Source organism: Camellia sinensis, chromosome 2 (genome assembly GCF_055761805.1).
Source record: "Camellia sinensis isolate YWXY chromosome 2, ASM5576180v1, whole genome shotgun sequence".
NCBI lineage: Eukaryota > Viridiplantae > Streptophyta > Magnoliopsida > Ericales > Theaceae > Camellia > Camellia sinensis.
Genome location: NC_138962.1, coordinates 149125486 through 149146132, shown reverse-complemented (window position 1 = coordinate 149146132; position 20647 = coordinate 149125486). Strand labels below are relative to the sequence as shown.

At 40.8% G+C, this 20647-nt stretch overlaps 2 protein-coding genes across 2 annotated transcripts in view; both read right to left on the bottom strand.

Moving 5' to 3' along the window:
• The window catches only part of LOC145819143 (uncharacterized), a 38433-nt gene extending 18170 nt beyond the window's left edge, over positions 1-20263 (bottom strand). The window contains exons 1-3 of the mRNA XM_082913102.1: positions 20047-20263; positions 17588-17850; positions 17007-17414 (exon numbers count right to left, since the gene is read on the bottom strand). Coding sequence (XP_082769228.1) covers positions 17007-17414; positions 17588-17850; positions 20047-20263 — 888 coding nt within the window. The remainder of the gene's footprint in view (positions 1-17006; positions 17415-17587; positions 17851-20046) is intronic.
• Positions 1-20647, bottom strand: part of LOC114292511 (uncharacterized) — a 107447-nt gene that overhangs the window by 30271 nt on the left and 56529 nt on the right. The gene's annotated exons all lie outside the window — the stretch shown is intronic.

Sequence of the window (20647 nt, the reverse complement as noted above, 5' to 3'; positions counted from 1 at the left end):
CATGTCTTCCTCCCTTTTATTTATCCGCTTTTGATGGTTAGATTAGGGCATGCTTAAATTAGCATACAGTATGACAGCATGTTTGCATCATTCATCTGTTTTGCATGCATTGGGCTCGGCGCATCATACTAACTGCATTGTACTTTCAATTCCAAATTGAATACATGATAGTTGTAGCATTTCATATGCCATGTTTAGAATAGCCGAGCCTGCTATAGTTTGCATTTTTGCATGTGTTGCATTAGGCATTCTGTATATTTAGGATCATGCATGATTTCTAATGAATGTCTGTTTTGGCTTGGAGTACTCGGTAAGTTTTATGCTTTAGCATCCTTGCATGCGTGTGAGTGACTGCCATGAATAGCATGCTTACCATGAGGCTAAATGCTTATGTGATATAACTGCCTGAATGCCTGTGGGTGAAGGTTGGGTTATCTAGATTGGAATAAATCATCAACTATTTGTTTTAAGCCCACTAGATAATGGCAAAACCATCTTTTCTAAGCCCACCCGAGGGTGGCAAAATCTGCATTTTAAGCTTACTTGCGAGTAGCAAACCATCTTTCAAATAAACAAGCATGAAATGTTTTGTTCCAATTCGGGCGACCCAGTCTATACTTATATGCTGTGTGCATCACATAGTAACCTAGGCTAATAACCGGAATAAGGACACACAAAGTTTTCAAAAATTGATATCATGGTTAGTAGAGGCCGATCTTTGATCGGGCGAGCGGGGGTGCTCACGAAGTGACCTTCCCCAATCGTACCTAAGTTCCCGAGCCGAGGCAACTTTGGTGATGACGGACACGTGGCCTTTGGCACCGAGTCAGGGTTTCCTAAATTTCCCATTAAAAAACATTTAGGTGGCGACTTTGTATCTGGCAAAGCAGTCCATGTTTGGCACTTCTTTCAAAAATCTGTTTTCTCAAAACGATTTGCCGGATTTGGACTCTTTGGTTCAGACTTAGAACCGTGACAAATTTGAGAGTCCTGAGCTGTAGTGACCCCAAAATGAACAGAACGGGAGCTCGTTCCTCCCGGGGCGTTCGGGGACGTCTACAATAGCAAATTTGGAGTTAACATGAAAATTTTTTCCACAACAAATTAGCTGTGTATGAGTCTACCATCTCATCTTGCATTTAATTTGGATTTAAAATATACCTAATGTATTACAATAAATTATAATAGGAGGGACCCATTTTTTTGGGTCTATTTTCAATGGATAACAATGATAATTTTTTTAAATGGATCTTTTAATTTTTTAATGGGTTAATTTATTTTAAGTTAATTTGAGCCTTCTTTGAATTTTTTTTTTTTTTTTTAACTTAAAACATACCTAATATAATATACTAAACCATAATAGAAGGGGACCTATTTTTTGAATCCATTTTGAGGGGTCCTAGGCCATAGCCTTAGTGACCCATGCCCAGGGAAGGTGTAACGCCCTCAAAATAACAACATTAAACCCATCAATAAAGATATGCATTTATATGTAAAAGTTCCACATTCTTCCATTTATCAGAGTTTCATTACAAAAGTATTACATGTTAACAACAAAAGCAAATGCCCTATGGGCTTACAGCTTTCCAAGTTAACACTTGGTTACAACAAAAGAGTACTAACTCATTTACACGTTAAGCCCTTGGCTTGAATTTACATGTAATACATCAAAAGTAAAACGACAAAAGTATGTCCGCCTCTAGCCTCCCAAGCTATGTCCTTGGAGGTGGCATGCTACCTGTACCTGAAAATGATATTCCCATATAGGGTGAGCCACAGCCCAGTAGAAATACACTAAACCAACCATGAACAATGACTAAAAGATTAGCAATTGATAGATGGCCAACACTGATACATTCACATAAATCACATATTTATGTCATACGACTTATGAGTCCAAGTTACCTTTCATTTTCCCTTTTTCAACAGATAAGCATGCTAGCTCTATCATCATTTCAACAGATATGTATAAAAACTATATCCCACATTCACAGATAAGCATATAAGCTATATCCACATTCCCAACAGATATGTATAACAAAAATATCCCACATTCACAGATAAGCATATAAGCTGTATCCACACTGCACAAAGATAAGCATATGAGCTCTATCTTCACTTCTCTAGACAAGCATATGAGCTGTATCTACGGAGTTCATCCCCTATCTTCTTCCAACACTATCCGGTTTAGAGGTACATCCCCTATCTTCCCCTAAACCGCGGAGTACATCCCACATCTCCTCCTCTACACATAACGTATACAAACACATTGGCTCTATATACGATCACTCAATACATACAGTTAATGTATTCTATCAACAGTCAAATTCCATGACACATTCCATTGATTAGTTTCCGTTTGCCTAATTATCATGCATTGTCTACAACAATCATGACTATCCTCCACCGATAGCCCAAAGCAATTATTTCTAAACAGAAAATAAATGCACAAATGGATATTCAATCAACATTTCATTTCCTTATTTCTCACAATTAATTATCCCAATTAATCAAACAATGTAATTAGGTCATTTTCCATAATTAACATTTCAACCCTTAGGTCCCATTTTCATCAATGATTCAACATTTATTCCATTTCTCTATGCCAAACATGCATCTAGGTTTATTATGAATAAAACCTCAACTTTTGTAAAATAACACAAAAGCCCCAAACTTTCACCAAATTACTAAACCAACCCCAACATCTCAAAATACTAAAATTTAAAGACAAAATCCATAGAGAGGAGTAGGATATCCCTACCTCGAAGTTTGAGCCAAAAAGGAGATGAAGACTCGAAGATCAACGTGCTCCAAATCCAAACTTTTTCAGATTAAGTCAAAGCTCTTAACGCCCTCTATCTTTTTAACAAAGGCCCTAGGCTAGATTCACACTCTAGGGAGATAAAATCTTAGAGAGAGAGTAAGTGTAGAGAGAGAGTGTCTCGGATCTAGGGTTTGAAAGAAAAGGAAGTGAAAAACTGATGTTCAAAAACGCTACTGTCCGCTGATATAAAACACGCTCGCTCGAGCGAAGCCTTTGTCGCTCGAGCGACCAGACACAGAAAACTCTCGCTCGAGCCAAGAAGTTCTCGCTCGAGCCAAAAACTCAGAAGTGCGCTCGAGCGAAAGAATGCTCGCTGTAGACACCCCATTTTTGACCGCCCTTAAGACTTGGGCACTACTGATGGTTTGCTCGGTGTTGAGAGATGTGCAGGGCAAAGAATCAGTTTCTTCGGCTAGAAGAGAGGCAAATCTTTCAAAACATTTTGTTTAGGGTTTTGGAGTTGAAGAAAAGAGGAAAGGAGAGGAGAAAACTAGTTTGGGAGAAGTTCGGCATGAATCCGGGTAGAAGCGAGTCGAGCAGCCCTCGCTGAATCGGGCTTATCTGTCTGTACAGTTGGAGTTTAGCTATGGGGCCACCACCATCGGAAAGCTTACTTCCGGGGCTTCATTTTTCACTCAAGAATCTCCTAGAGCCAAGTCCGGGTGGGGGAGATATGATCAGTTGAAGTCGGGCATCTTCCCGGTTGGATCGAATCTGCGCGGCTTCACGAAAAAGGGCATAACTTTTTGCACAGGAGGAATTTTGATGCAAGGTTTGCGCCATTGGAAAGATAACTTCCGGGGATTCAATTTGCATATCCACCGGCCATTTTTTGACATTGGAATCATCTATCGGCAATCTATTTTGCCGACCGGCAAAATATTATGCCGACCGGCACTTTATTTTGGCCGACGACCAAATTTTCTGGCCGGTTTGCACCATTTGCACTCTCCAAGCATGGTGCATGCCAGCTGTGCCAGCTGGGATGCACAGACCCTACTCCACGTGCATATATGTGGCTATTTTGCACCCTTTGCACACCCTTTGGCCCCTTTTCTTGCACCCTTTGCTCAAGGCTTCTTGAGGAAGCCTTGACCCCTTATCTTGGCTTCCTCAAGAAGCCTACCAGCTGTCCAAGCTTCTCCAATAAGCCTTGACCTCCCCTTTAAACCCCTTTGACCCTTTGAAGCTTGTCTTAGAAGCTTAGGATTGCCTATATAAGGAAGCCATCCTCCTCCATTGTTTTGGTTCAGCAAAAACCAGACCTAATGCATACATATAACATATATATCACCCTCTCTCTCTATATCTCCCTCTCTCTCTACATTTGGGTGTGTTAGAGTGATCAAACACCCTTGTTCTTGGGCCATTTCTTCATCAACCCATAGCACAAGGCATCCAACGCCCATTCCAGCAGCTTGAGGCTGTTCTCCAGAGCTTAGGAGCACCTAAACTTGGTCCAAGAGGTGCTGGTTCATTGGTCTACAAAGGTGAGTCCTCTTCTTCCCTTTTCTAGCCTATTCTTGCATCATATCTAAGCTATAGTTGCTTGCATCTTTGGGCTCCGACCCAAACTGTAAATCATCATATTTTGAGGTCCTCTTCATGTTTGATTGAGGACCTCTTGCTGTTTGAGGACAGTAGCTAGCACTTCCTTCATTAGCCCTCTTTATGCCATAATTTTGCATAATATTTTTGGCTTGTGTGTGATCTGTTTTGAGGCATGTTATAAACTGTGAAGTTGCTTATTTTGAGCCTTTCTTCAACATTGAAGAAGGGCTCAACACTATTTGGATACTCTATGTGCTACTTGCTTTGAAATCCATGTGTTAGCCCCGTTTTTGTATGCCATTTTAGCCCTATCTTTGCTTGCTGTTTGGCCATGTCATAAACTGTAAAAATGCTTGTCTCAGGACTGTCTTGCTTCTGTCTTCATGCTCCATGTCCATATTATGCATGCTTGGTATAGCTGTAAGCCATTTCATATGCCTAATTTTGCATTTCGGGATTCATTCCATGCGTTGAGTGTTGTTTCGTTATGTTTCGGGGCTGTTTCGCATCACCTATCACCTCTGAAATTCGCATGAAAATTGTCCATGTTTGTGCCTTTCAAATGCGTCGAAAAGCGGCTTCATTATGCTTAAGTCTTGGACCATGTATCTATGCATGTTTGCATGTCATTTGCCTCCGTGCACTTAGCATTTTGGCCACTGTTTTGGGCCTAACTAGAGCTGCCTAATTCATGTTTAAGACCATCCTTTGCTTATTTTCATGATCACCTTGCATGTTTGCTTGTATCGGCATGTTACATCCTTAGCTCGTATGCCTAAGTTGCATTACATCTTGCATGCATCACCTTGCCTCTTGAGATGAGTATGATAGAGGTTAGGCCCCCTTGTGTGTTTATTTGGTTTGCATGCATTTTGAAATTGAAGTTGCACACTTGATTCTTTGGGCCATCATGCATGGAAATGCGTGATTGGTGGTCCGAGAATCGGGGCACATCCTCCTTTGAGTCATTAACATGATAAGGAATGTGATAGGTGCATAAATTGCTTGAATTGCATTGCCATGCAAGATTTTGCCCTCTGCTGCTGTGAGTTGCAGGTTCTGCAGAAATTTATTGCCGGCCGGCAGTATTTAGTGCCGACCGGCAGTCAATCGATGGCCGGTGGATCTATTTTGTGCCGGTGACTAAATTCTACTGCCGGCGGAAATTCTGCTCAGCCGATGATATCCCCCAGTGTCCTAAGAGGCATCCCTGAGACTTTGGCAGTTTTCAGAGGAGCAGAGCAGGGAAAACAGAGGCAAACTATGCATGGCAGTGCGATTCCGAGCCAGTCCCGAGCATGTGTTGCATCTGGCCCTCGCCCCGAGGCGGTTTACTGTTTTTCTTTAGTTTAGTTAATTTGTTAATTAATTAAGCAATTTGTAATATTTAATTAGCTTGCGTAGTTAATTAATTTGTATTATTATTTTGGTCCCTCCGAGTGAGGGCGTGTCTGTAATAAGTGTGTGTGCGTGGTGTGCATGTCTTCCAACCTCCACTTCTTTCTTTCCTTTTATTTACCTGCTTATGATGGTAGATTAGGGCACATTTATTTTAGCATACCTTATGCTATGCATGCGTGCATTCATGCATTTGTTGACATACACCAGGCTCGGTACATCATACAAACTACATTGTACTTTTCAATTCCAAATTGAATACATGTTACTTGTAGCATTTCATATGCCATTTTAGGGTTAGCCGAGCCTGTTTAGATTGCATCTTTGCATGTGTTGCATTAACCATTTCTAACATGAACTAGGATCATGCATATGATTACTGACTAGTTTCTGTTTTGGCTCGGAGTACTAGGTAAGCTTTTATGCTTTAGCATATCGCATGCGTGTGAGTGTTGACATGACAGTATGATTACCATGAGGCTAGCTACTTATGTGATATAACTGCTTGAATGCTTGTGGATGGAGGTTGAATTACCTAAATTGGAATAATGCATTAAAACTGTGAGTTTTAAGCCCACTAGATAGTGGCAAAATCATCTTTTCTAAAAGCCCACTTGAGGGTGGCAAAATCTGCATTTTAGCCTACTTGCGAGTAGCAAACCATTTTCAAAACAAACATGAAATGTTTTGTTCCAATTTGGGTGATTTGGTCTATACTTGTTTGCTGCGCGCACAACATAGTAATTCTAGGCTAATAACCGGATTAAGAACACATAACGCTTTCAAAATTGGATATCACGGTTAGTAGAGGCCGGTCTTCGGACCGGGCGAAAGGGGGTGCTCATAGCTGACCTTCCCCGATCGTACCCAAGCTCCCGAGCAGAGACAACTCCGGTGATGACGGACATGTGGCCTTCGGCACCGAGTCAGGGTTTCCTAAATTCTCCCATTTTAAAACATTTAGGTGGCGACTCTGTATCTGGCAAAGCAGTCCATGTTTGGCACTTCTTTCAAAAAATCTGTTTCTCAAAACGATTTGCCAGATTTGGACTCTTTGGTTCAGATTAAGAACCGTGACACAAATCGAGTCCGAACTGTAGCACGAGGCCCCCGCGGGCGCGTCTACACTCGCTCGAGCTAACAACTCAAACCCTCAGGTCTGCAACTAGAAGCACGCTCGAGCGACAGACTTCTCGCTCGAGCGAAGAACAAACCAGACCGCTCGAGCGAAGAAAGCTCGCTCGAGCCAAGAAATGCAGTTCTCAGGTCCAGAACCAGATGCAATCACTCGCTCGAGCGAAGCCACTCTGGCTCGATCCACCAGGCACGAACTCAACTCTCGCTCGAGCGACCAACTCCTCGCTCGAGCGAAGGTCCAAAAATCTGGGCAGCAGCACTAGGCTCCCAAACACAACCAACCTATAACAAACCTGCCCAACACATCCTATAACTCAAATACGAAGTAAAAAGGATGCAAACAAGATAATAAACAACTACCAACATCCACGGACACATGTCCGGATCACTGTACAACAAGGGTAAACCCGGGATCGCTATAACCTCCCCCCCTTAAAGAATTTCGTCCCCGAAATTAAGCACAAGTTTTCAAAAACAAATTTTTCTCCATTTTAAACAATGTTACATTTTAACATTCAACAATTCGACCCATTACCGGTCATCCCATCCCTTTAACAAGAGGCATCTCACAATATGTAAACAACATATGTACTTTCAACATGCATCAACATTACGCATTATCTTTCCAATTTCAACAATATAATCAATATATATAGTGTTATATTCAACTTCCATATGAGGCAAGTTCCAAAACATACTTCCAATAAACCAAAACATTTTTAATGTTTCGCAACTTAAGACATATACAAAAGCTCTTAAGTTCAACAATAGTTCAAAATTTAAATACAAGATTACATATCAACAAACAAGTCCGGATATTTCTCATGGACTTCCAACTCACGTTCCCAAGTGGCTTCCTCCACTCCGTGATGTTTCCACAAGACTTTCACCAAAGGAATGGTCTTGCCACGCAGGACCTGATCCCGTCTATCCAAGACCCGAACCGGTCTCTCCTCATACGAGGCATCATTATCTACTTCTAAATCGGTCCAATCCAACACATGTGATGGATCTGGCTCATACTTCCGAAGCATACTCACATGAAACACGTCATGCACTCCGGACAACTACGGCGGTAAAACTAACCGATAAGCAACCTCGCTAATCCTCTCAAGGATCTCAAAAGGACCAATAAACCGAGGGGATAACTTCCCACTCTTCCCAAACCTCATCAAGCCTCGCCTAGGTGATATCTTCAGAAAGACATGATCACCTACCTCAAACGCCAAAGGCCTCCTTCTACGGTCAGCATAAGATTTCTGACGACTCTGGGCTGTAACAAGCCTTCTACGGATAAGCTCAACTTTCTCCGTCGTCTCCCTAACCAACTTCGGACCCAACAAAGGTGCATCACCCACCTCGGCCCAACAAACTGGAGACCTACACGGTCAGCCATACAAGGCCTCAAACGGTGCCATACCGATGCTAGACTGAAAACTGTTGTTGTAGGCAAACTCTACCAAGGGTAAGTGCCTCTCCCACGTCCCACTGAAGTCCAGGACACAACCCCGAAGCATATCCTCGAGGATCTGGATAGTACGCTCGGACTGCCCGTCAGTCTGAGGATGATAGGCTGTACTAAAGGTCAACTTAGTGCCTAAGGCACTCTGCAAACTCTGCCACAACCCGGTGGTAAAACGAGGATCTCTATCTGAGACGATCGTCACTGGGACCCCGTGCAATCTCACTATGTCCCGAATATACAAATCGGTAAGATGATCTACCGAATCTCTCACGCGCATAGGAATAAAGTGCGCCGACTTAGTCAACTGGTCTACAACCACCCAAATAGCATCACTACCCCGATGAGTCCTCGGAAGACCTACAATGAAGTTCATAGTGACATACTCCCACTTCCACTCGGCAATAGGCAAGGGTTGCAACAAACCCGCTGGCCTCTGATGCTCGGCCTTCACTTGCTGGCAAGTAAGGCACTTCGATACGAAAACAGCCACATCTCTCTTCATACCCCGCCACCAAAACTGGCGACCCAAATCCTAATACATCTTAGTACCTCCCGAATGCACCGCAAGGCGCGAATGGTGAAACTCTCGGAGTACCTCCTCTCGGCAAGACTCTGGTACAAACAAACGGTCTCAGTATCTCACACTCAGGTCGGGATACACCGTCAAACCCTTCTCAACTTTCCCACTAGAGATCTTCTCTCGGAGGGATTCTACCTCATGGTCACCTCTCTGTGCCTCTAACACTCTAGTCACAAGTGTAGGCTGCACAACAACAGAAAACAAGGCCGCAGCCTCAACAGATTCGCCCAGTAGCAAATCAAACTCGCCAAGTGCTCCCAACATCTCCCATTCCCGGATGGCTATACTAGCTACATCACTAATGGATTTCCTACTAAGGGCATCGGCCACAACATTGGCCTTTCTCGGGTGATAGTGTAACTCAAAATCATAATCCTCAATGAACTCCATCCATCTCCTCTGCCTCAAATTCAAGTCTCTCTCTATGTAAACAGATACTTCAAACTCTTGTGGTCCGAGAATACCTCGAACCTCTCACCATAAAGGTAGTGCCTCCAAATCTTCAAGGCAAAGATCACTACTGCTAACTCTAGGTCGTGTGTGGGGTAATTCTTCTCGTGTATTTTCAACTGACGTGAGCCATAAGCTACCACTTTCCCCTCTTGCATCAACACACAACCCAAACCCTCTTGTGAGACATCACAATAAACCGCATAACCCAACCCTCTCTCCGGAATAATTAACACCGGAGCGGTGGTCAATCTAACTTTCAGCTCTTGCAACGACTTTTCACAAGTCTCACTCCACACAAACTTGACTCCCTTCCGAGTCAGTCTAGTCAACGGTGACGCTAACCTGGAGAAATCTTTCACAAACCGACGGTAATACCCAGCTAATCCCAGAAAACTACGGATCTCAAACACACTCTTAGGCTGTGCCCAATCCTGCACTGCCTCAACCTTGGATGTATCAACAGACACCCCTTCCCCGGATACCACGTGGCCTAAGAATTTGACTTCCCTCAGCCAGAACTCACACTTCCCAAACTTGGCATACAGCCTATGGGCTCTAAGTAACTCAAGCACCACTCTCAAGTGTGCCTCGTGCTCCTCCTCAGAAGGCGAATAAATAAGAATGTCGTCCATAAAAACGACTACAAACCGATCCAAGAATTCCCAGAAGATCCGGTTCATCAAGTCCATAAAGACTGCCGGTGCATTGGTAAGCCCGAATGGCATCACCAGAAACTCGTAATGGCCATACCGCGTACGGAATGCCGTCTTAGGAATATCCTCCTCCCTGACCCTCAACTGGTGGTAACCCGATCTCAAGTCTATCTTAGAGAAACAACGGGAACCCTTCAACTGGTCAAACAGGTCATCTATACGGGGCATAGGGTACTTATTCTTAACCGTAGCCCGATTCAACTTCCGGTAGTCAATACACAATCTCAAGGCACCATCTTTCTTTTTAACAAAGAGGGCCGGTGCTTCCCACGGCGAAACACTAGGGCGAACAAAGCCCTTATCTAGCAATTCCTGGAGCTGAACTTTCAACTCAACCAACTCTGCTGGAGCAAAACGGTAAGGTGCCATAGAAATCGGCGCCGTGCCAGGCACTAAATCAATAGAGAACTCTATCTCCCGGTGAGGTGGCAAATTAACAAGGTCTTCGGGAAAGACATCCGTATACTCACAAACCACCCTCGGCAACACAAGCTGGGTCTCACCACTCTCACCACTCTCAAAGCTGGCAAGTAGACTACTAAGCTCACTTCGCCCTCGTGAATCATACCCCGGTGGCAACACACAACCAACCCGGTCTCCCAAGAAATGGAACCACTCCCCGCTCAAGGTACATAACGTGACCCTCTGGTGGTAGCAATCGATAACAGCTCGGTATGATGATAGCCAGTCCATACCCAAAATAACATCAAAACCCTTCATGGGCATGACAACAAACGGAAAAGGAAGCCTATAGTCGGCGACCTCTATATCACATCCTCTAACACCCTGTTTCAAGATCAACTCACCACCAAGAGGTGACACTACACAAATAGGAGATGCTAACTGTGCTAACTCCAATTCCAAAACAGATGCAAATGCAGCAGATACAAAAGAATGTGATGCACCCGTGTCTATCAACACATTAGCAACCGAGTTGTAAAACAGAAAAGTACCTCTCACTACTGATGGAGCCGGTACTAAATCCTGCGTGGTAACAGCATACACGCGCCCCGTAGGCCCCTGGCCTACCTGCTCACCTCTCGGAGTAAAAGACTGTTGCATAGACTGGGATGACGAAGCTCCCGGATTGGCCCTCGAGGCCTGCACAGACTGAGCTGGCTGAAAACCCTGCGTCTGCCTAGAACCAGACGCTCCCGAAGTGGCACTCAACTGCGGGCAAAACCTCTTCAGGTGCCCAGGCTATCCACACTGATAACAAGACAAGGGCTGCCCCCTGCCCAAACTCTGACTCTGGGGTCTAGCTGAAGAAGAAGCAGCTCTCTGACCCCCACCCTTCTGCGGGCAAACTGAAACCTTGTGACCCAGCTGGCCACACTTGTAACAAGCAAACTCCCCCTGATTGCCTCTCCCCGAGCCTGCACTCGGCACTGGAAAGGTCGATCTAGAAACTGCTCCCTGAGACTGCTGAGGGTTATAACCCCTCTGTCTCCTGCCATCACTCTGACCATCCTGGCTCCTCTTGGAGCCCTTCTGCTCTTCCTCCTCTTCCTGCATCATAATTTCCATATGAGCAGCAGCATCTACCAGGTGTCTATACTCTCGGATATAAGACCCACCAACTCTCAACTTGAGGCCCCGCCTCAACTTCCGCTCAAACTCATAGTAACGGCGTTCCTCAGACGCCACTAGTTCCGGTGCAAACCTGGACAGACTGGTAAAAGTAGCCTCAAACTCGGCCACTGACAAGCCCTGCTGTTTAAGCCGGCTGAACTGATCCCTCAGCTTCTCCCTAGCTGCTGGAGACAAAAACCTCTCCTGAAAAGCATTCACAAACGCCTCCCAAGTTCCACCAACACGAGCCTTCTCGTACTTCCACCATTGACCCGCATCTTCCTTCAGTTGGAAGGATGCCAAGGTCACTTTCAGTGCTCCGTCCTCGATGCCAAGCATCTCGAACGTCTTACTCATTTGCTCTAGCCACTCATCAGCCTTCAGTGGCTCCTTCGGATCCCCGATAAACTCATCCGGATTAGACCGGAAAAACTCCCTCTTCAAGAAAGAAGGCCCTGCCTCAGCTGCCTGATTCCCAGCTCTAAGAATACCCAAAGCTCCTGCTATCTTTCTGGCCAAGGCACCCATAGCCTGCTGACCTGCTGGCTCGGCCACATTGGCCTGGCCAACACCCTCCTACACTGTCGGAATCTCACCCGGTAACGGTACCTCCTGCCTCGTAGGTCTACCACGCCTAGCACCTCTTCCTCGTCCTGACATCCTAATAAAGGTAATACAGAACGTTAGCACATTCACAAATGTGCCAAAACTAAACATTCACGACCTAATGCATGGACAATTGTAATTCACTCCACGTAAGCACATAAACACATAAGCACTTACGAATTTCATCTCCGGATAATGATAGTCCCTAGGCGTTACTAGAGTTCCGGTTAGAAACAGCATTGATCAAGTGCTTTTCCAACAAGACTCCCAGAAACCCAAGGATCCAATCAACATCCTAGAAATTAAATCCCATACCCACATAGTCACATAAGCATGTTATCAATTAAGCACAAAGCATAAGACACTACTTCTAAGTCTCTATCAAGCGAGACAAACCCATTGTGATACTAATCACTTCCCACGTACCCAAAGTATTCGAACCCGGTACGCTCTGATACCAAGTTGTAACGCCCTCAAAATAACAACATTAAACCCATCAATAAAGATATGCATTTATATGTAAAAGTTCCACATTCTTCCATTTATCAGAGTTTCATTACAAAAGTATTACATGTTAACAACAAAAGCAAATACCCTATGGGCTTACAGCTTTCCAAGTTAACACTTGGTTACAACAAAAGAGTACTAACTCATTTACACGTTAAGCCCTTAGCTTGAATTTACATGTAATACATCAAAAGTAAGACGACAAAAGTATGTCCGCCTCTAGCCTCCCAAGCTATGTCCTTGGAGGTGGCATGCTACCTGTACCTGAAAATGATATTCCCATATAGGGTGAGCCACAGCCCAGTAGAAATACACTAAACCAACCATGAACAATGACTAAAAGATTAGCAATTGATAGATGGCCAACACTGATACATTCACATAAATCACATATTTATGTCATACGACTTATGAGTCCAAGTTACCTTTCATTTTCCCTTTTTCAACAGATAAGCATGTTAGCTCTATCATCATTTCAACAGATATGTATAAAAACTATATCCCATATTCACAGATAAGCATATAAGCTATATCCACATTCCCAACAGATATGTATAACAACAATATCCCACATTCACAGATAAGCATATAAGCTGTATCCACACTTCACAAAGATAAGCATATGAGCTCTATCTTCACTTCTCTAGACAAGCATATGAGTTGTATCTACGGAGTTCATCCCCTATCTTCTCCCAACACTATCCGGTTTAGAGGTACATCCCCTATCTTCCCCTAAACCGCGGAGTACATCCCCCATCTCCTCCTCTACACATAACGTATACAAACACATTGGCTCTATATACGATCACTCAATACATACAGTTAATGTATTCTATCAACAGTCAAATTCCATGACACATTCCATTGATTAGTTTCCGTTTGCCTAATCATCATGCATTGTCTACAACAATCACGACTATCCTCCACCGATAGCCCAAAGCAATTATTTCTAAACAGAAAATAAATGCACAAATGAATATTCAATCAACATTTCATTTCCTCATTTCTCACAATTAATTATCCCAATTAATCAAACAATGTAATTAGGTCATTTTCCATAATTAACATTTCAACCCTTAGGTCCCATTTTCATCAATGATTCAACATTTATTCCATTTCTCTATGCCAAACATGCATCTAGGTTTATTATGAATAAAACCTCAACTTTTGTAAAATAACACAAAAGCCCCAAACTTTCACCAAATTACTAAACCAACCCCAACATCTCAAAATACTAAAATTTAAAGACAAAATCCATAGAGAGGAGTAGGATATCCCTACCTCGAAGTTTGAGCCAAAAAGGAGATGAAGACTCGAAGATCAACGTGCTCCAAATCCAAACTTTTTCAGATTAAGTCAAAGCTCTTAACGCCCTCTATCTTTTTAACAAAGGCCCTAGGCTAGATTCACACTCTAGGGAGATCAAATCTTAGAGAGAGAGTAAGTGTAGAGAGAGAGTGTCTCGGATCTAGGGTTTGAAAGAAAAGGAAGTGAAAAACTGATGTTCAAAAACGTTACTGTCCGCTGATATAAAACACGCTCGCTCGAGCGAAGCCTTTGCCGCTCAAGCGACCAGACACAGAAAACTCTCGCTCGAGCCAAGAAGTTCTCGCTCAAGCCAAAAACTCAGAAGTGCGCTCGAGCGAAAGAATGCTCGCTCGAGCTAACAACTCAAACCCTCAGGTCTGCAACCAGAAGTACGCTCGAGTGACAGACTTCTCGCTCGAGCGAAGAACAAACCAGACCGCTTGAGCAAAGAAAGCTCGCTCGAGCCAAGAAATGCAGTTCTCAGGTCCAGAACCAGATGCAATCGCTCGCTCGAGCGAAGCCACTCTGGCTCGATCCACCAGGCACGAACTCAACTCTCGCTCGAGCGACCAACTCCTCGCTCGAGCGAAGGTCCAAAAATCTGGGCAGCAGCACTAGGCTCCCAAACACAACCAACCTATAACAAACCTGCCCAACACATCCTATAACTCAAATACGAAGTAAAAAGGATGCAAACAAGATAATAAACAACTACCAACATCCACGGACACATGTCCGGATCACTGTACAACAAGGGTAAACCCGGGATCGCTATAGAAGGCCATCGCCGGCACTGGATATAAATTCACAAAATGTTATATGCTGTATATATTATACTATTTATACTAATTAGTGGTAGTGGTGGTGGCGTTAATACGGGTGGAGTGTAGTTTGATTGGTAAAAGTTGATACCCAAAACATTTTTTACTTTTAAAAAAATTAAATTAGTTTCGTAATTATAATGATATAATTTTATCATATTTATTTTATAAAAAATATATAATTTTTTTTTAAAAATTGTATTTATCTTGTATATTTTAAAATAAACATAATAAATTTGTTTAACTTTTTACAAAAATCTATATATAAAAAGAAATGATATGATCTAAATAAATGTATTTATTTTAATCATTCCCAAACAATCCTTAAATAATAATAATTAAAAAAAAACTACGAAATAAATAATAAAAAAAACTCCCCTAAGAGGGATCAGTGGGATTAAAACCGTTGGATCACGGCAGACTCGAGGCGCCAGTTAAAGTAGTCGAGTCGAGTGCGCTCGAAGCTCCAAAAACCTGCATCCTTTACCCAACCCAACTCCCTACTCTTTCGTTCCAGATCCAATCAACAGATAGATTTAACACTCAGATTCAACAGTGTTTGTACATATATAATTATGTTGTATCTTTGTAATCTATAGCTTGCCGATCATCAATCAGTTTCAAGATATGGATCTATAGATTCGGCCTCAAATTCTAGGTTTCGGGTAATTCTCAAGAACTCATCTCTTTTTTTACTTCAGAACAGTTCCCGATAATCGATTCAACTCCAAAAAAAATTCAACATCTACGGATCTGAGTGAAGAAGCTCTGCAATTATGCTAATTTTATGCAGCTTATTGAAATCATAGCTAGTGTTCACATAAAAAACATTTCAATAACAGAGGAGAGAAATCGAACCTTGCGAGTGGTGATGATGAGTAGCGGCGAAAGTTGAAATCGACTACCCAAAAGCAACAACCAAAACATTGCAAAATCAGAGGAGAGAAAAATACAACAGAGAGAGGGTGAGGATGACCGAAATTACCTTGTGAAAGGAACAATCGAGGGTGGGAAAGAGGGAATCTTGCGACTGGTGATGATGAGCAGCGGCGAATCGATTTCAACAAAGACAACAACGATGAACAACAGAGCCAGATGCAGAATCCAGCAACAAAAACATTTCAATAAAACAAAATACAATAGAGAGAGGGAGGAGGGCCGAAATTACCTTGTGAAGCGAATAACCGAGGGTGGGAGAGAGGGAGGAGGACAGGAATAAAGGTGGTCGGTGGTGGCGATGGCGGTGGTTGAGAGAGAGGGAGAGAGAGAAATAAAGAGGGAATGGGGAGACAATTGGTTTTGGTGGTTTTGTTCAAGAAGAGGGAGAGAGAGATAAAGAGGGAATAGGGAGGAGACGTGCGAATAGGGAGGGAGAGAGAGATAAAGAGGGAATGGCAGGAGACGTGTGTGGGTGGGAGAGAGAGAAGAAACTGTTTGGGCGGGAAAACAATTAATCTCAACCTTTAGATATTGATTAGAATTAATCTGGACCATTCAAACGAGTTGTATCTCTGATATATTTTGACATATTTTCAAAAATTGTTCTATCTTATTATATAGATATATTTCAAAATTTTGACTAAAAATTCTTATTTCAAGAGTCTCCTCTCATAAGGAAGAGTCTCATTGAAAATTTGAGAAGATTATGAAAGTTTATTCCTATTTATAGGAAAAGATTTTTCAAAGAGAACCTACAAAATTCTATGTGGGATTCAATCAAATTATTTGAAACATATTGATTGGAGGGAGGGTTGAAAATTTCATTTCCCTTTAAAATTAAATCTAACATTTAATCAATTTGTTTGGAGAGAATGTTTAAAAAATTTAATTTTTTTAAAAATAAGTGACTTTTTTTTATTTTATCAATTATGACTTTATTAAATATTATTAATAAATACTATGCAATAATTTTTATTTTTATTTGATTATTTATATATATTTTTATTTATTTATAATTTATAGTTATATTTTATAATTATATAATATTAATTATGACGTCACGGTTCGACCTCTTTGTCCCGACGGTTGAACCGGTGACCCGTCCACCCGGTCCCTTTTCCGGTTCACTCACCGGTCCGGTTTTGAAAACATTGCTACCAACCACTATAGCTTCAATTTGTGTGTATGCATCACTGTATTTTTTGTTTTTCAAAACATCTTTGATCTCCCCAAGCATATTATCCATCCTCTCATGTATTTCACCCATAAGTGGACTATCTTTATCACAAAACCTTATTAATTTATAAATTGGTTTTGTGATCACCACTATGTTGTACACCTCATCCCGAAAATAATCACTCCCAATATATCCAGTAATCAGAGCACCCACATCTCTTATGTGTTCATCACCACTTTTCATCAATTCCTTCCAAGAATTGAAAACAACTGTTGTTGCCAAGGCCTCTCTTACATCAACAAGTCTTTTCAACATTATAAAATGTGAAGCAAATATTGTTTTAGCTACTTTCAAAAGTTCTAGCTTTGAGTGTGATTTAAAAATTGTCAATGCATATGAATGATTTATGAAATACTTGACAATTTTTCTCCCTTATGATATGTATCTGTGAACCAATCAAAAGTTTGGGCCAAATCTTTGAAAATCAAATTCAATGTGTGAACTACACAAGGAGACCAAAAAATATGAGGATGTACCTCTTCCACTTCTTTCCCAGCTAACTTGCAATTTGTGGCATTGTCAGTAACAACTTGGATGACGTTAGAAGGACCCACCTTGTCAATTGTTTCCAGTAGCAATTCAACAATATTGATTCTTGATTTCTCAACTCCAGAATACTTTTTAGCATATAAGAACATGGCACCACGACTATTTACTGCTAAAATATTTATCAGTGGATTCTTCCTCACATTTGACCACCCATCAGAAACAATTGGCACCCCATCAGTGTACCACGTGTCTTTTACAGGAATCAATTCTTTCTTAACACTTGTTTTTACTTAATCTAGCTAAGTAGTTCTTGCCTTTTCAATTTGTAGCCCTTTGGTGCGTTATTGATGGCTGTCACCATTCGACAAAAGTGAGGATTCCTAAGAACATTAAAAGGAATTCCATTTGTACATAATGCTCTTACAATCAATGTTTTGAAAAGCGCGCTTAGGCGCACGCCTAAGCTCAAGGCGAGGCAAGGCGCAGCTTTGTGCCTCAGGCATGGGGAGGCGAGGCGACATAGGGGAAACGCTGCCTAGGCGATGAGGCGAGCGCCATATTATGAAACGCAAGGTGAGCGCCTTGTGCACCTCAGCTTTCTGTGTGGATACCCACATGGGATGAAATCACATTTACAGTATAAAATTTTCAAAACGTGAGTCAAAAGAGCAAAAACATTAAATAAAAAAAAAAATCCTAGTGGAGAAGAAGAAGATGACGCGACGAGTACACACCACGCCACGTAGGTTCTGCTCTCTTCTCCTCTTCTTCTCTTCTCTACTTCTCTTCTCTCTCTGCTTTTTCTATTTTCTTCTCTTCTTTCATCGTCTTCTCTCTCACTTTTGTCTCTCTCGCGATCGCTCTCTCTCTCGCCTTCTCCCTAGCGATCGCGATTGCGATCTCTCTCTCTCTCTCTCTCTCTCTCTCTTCTGTCTCTTTCGTTATCTTCCGGATTCTTATATATATATATATATAATATTATACAATACCTATTATATACTATATTTTTTTTTATCAGCACCTATTATATAATATATAATATATATTATACTTACAAATATTGGATAATATATAAAATATAATTGATTCATATATATATATAATATTATACAACATCTATTATATAATATAATATACTTATAGATAATATGTAAAATATAATATATACTTATACATAGTAATAAAAAAAAAAATACACATGTATACAAAATAAACTAAAAAAATTAATTGAAACACATTATTTAAAAAATATAATAAATAAATAAAATAATATATATATATATATTAAAAAAATTAATTGTTGTTTTTCTTCTCTTCTTATTCAAAAAATTAATAATATACATATTAAATATTTACTAATGTTGAAAATTGTGCTATATTAATATTTTGCTTAACTTCTATAACTTGCGCTTCGCTTTGGTGAGGCGCGCGCCTCGCCTCGCTCCTCGACGCTTAGGCTCCAGGTAACCTTGGCGTCTCGATGCGCCTAGAGCTTTTTAAAACACTGCTTACAATAATGGCATCCAATGCATGTCTATCCATCAAGGCGAATGAATCTTCTGGTGGAGCTTTGCTTCTTGGCACATGGCGATGAGTAAGTTTTGAATTTTTAAGAGAAGAAGAAACACCACCTTTTTTCTTGACGTTTTCAACCTTTTTATGTATCCTTTCCAATTATGTGCGATTTTTCAACAAGTAGGGCACCTTTTATTTCAGCTTTTTTTTCTAGTAGAAGCACGAAAAAAGTTTGTATGAATACGAGTATACGTACTCACAAAACTAGCATTACAATTAGTGTCGGAGGGAGTAAGGAACCAGGGGGGTCACGTGCTCCCCTGATTTTGGGATTTTTTTTTTTTTACAAATATAAAGAAGATATTTTAAATAAAAAAATTACAAAAACATTATAAGAGTGAAATGTCAATGATATTTTAAAATTATGAGAACAATAATGGTTTTTTAAGTAAAAATGAAGAGACTACTATAAATCATATTATCTATGAAAATTTTATGAAAAATTTGGAATGTAACGGTGATGTCATTATTATTGATATGCAAGTATAAGTAATCTCACTATAAATATATGAAATTTATTAAATTGTTAGTTACATTTGACATGTGAGATTCACTCTCTATGTGTTTATTTACTATTAATTGGTGATATCACATACTAATGATGACATGATATTACCATTATATTGAATTTTTAATTAAATTTTGTATAAAAAATAATTTATCGTTGTATAATTTATTTTAAAACTTATATGCATATTTTTTTAAATTGCCCATGATACGCTAGTTATAAATAACATTATTTTTCTGATGTTTCTCGAAATCAATTGTAAAAACTTGCGTGAAATATTTTTGTAAAATTTTTTAATATTGTAATTAATAAGCGCTCCCTCTAATTTAATTTTCTAGTTCCGCCACTGATTACAATACTTACACTCCCAATGTTTGGCACCCCCGACATTTTTTCTGCTAGCAACACCTTTCATAATAACTTCATCCAACAAAGGATTAGACTTCATATCAACCTGATTCTCTCTTGACTCTGAGAAATTTCTTGCTTGAGCACCAATATTACCACCATCTTTGTCATCCTGAGTTACATCAATTTCTTCAACTTTCTCAACATCACTGGTTGGAATATCTTCATACATCATTATGTCCTCCTCGTCTTCTAAATTTTTAGGAGCATCATCCACATGCTTTTTTTTCCCAAAAACAATGGTTCTATGAAGCACGGATACGGACACGGACACGGACACGGACACGGGACACAATAATTTTCAAAAAATGGAGACACGAACACGGCAGGAGACACGGCGAATTTTTTTATTTTTTTATAAATATTTTTATGTGTTATGTAGATTCATATTATATTCATCCTAAATTAAAATTAACAAATGCTAACATAGTAACATTAATTCAATAAATATAAGAGAGAAAAAATTTGAACTAGACATTTTTCTAATCTAGTCACATATCTCCTCCATTATAAGATAGCACTTTATTTCTATCATCTTATAATCTATATATATATA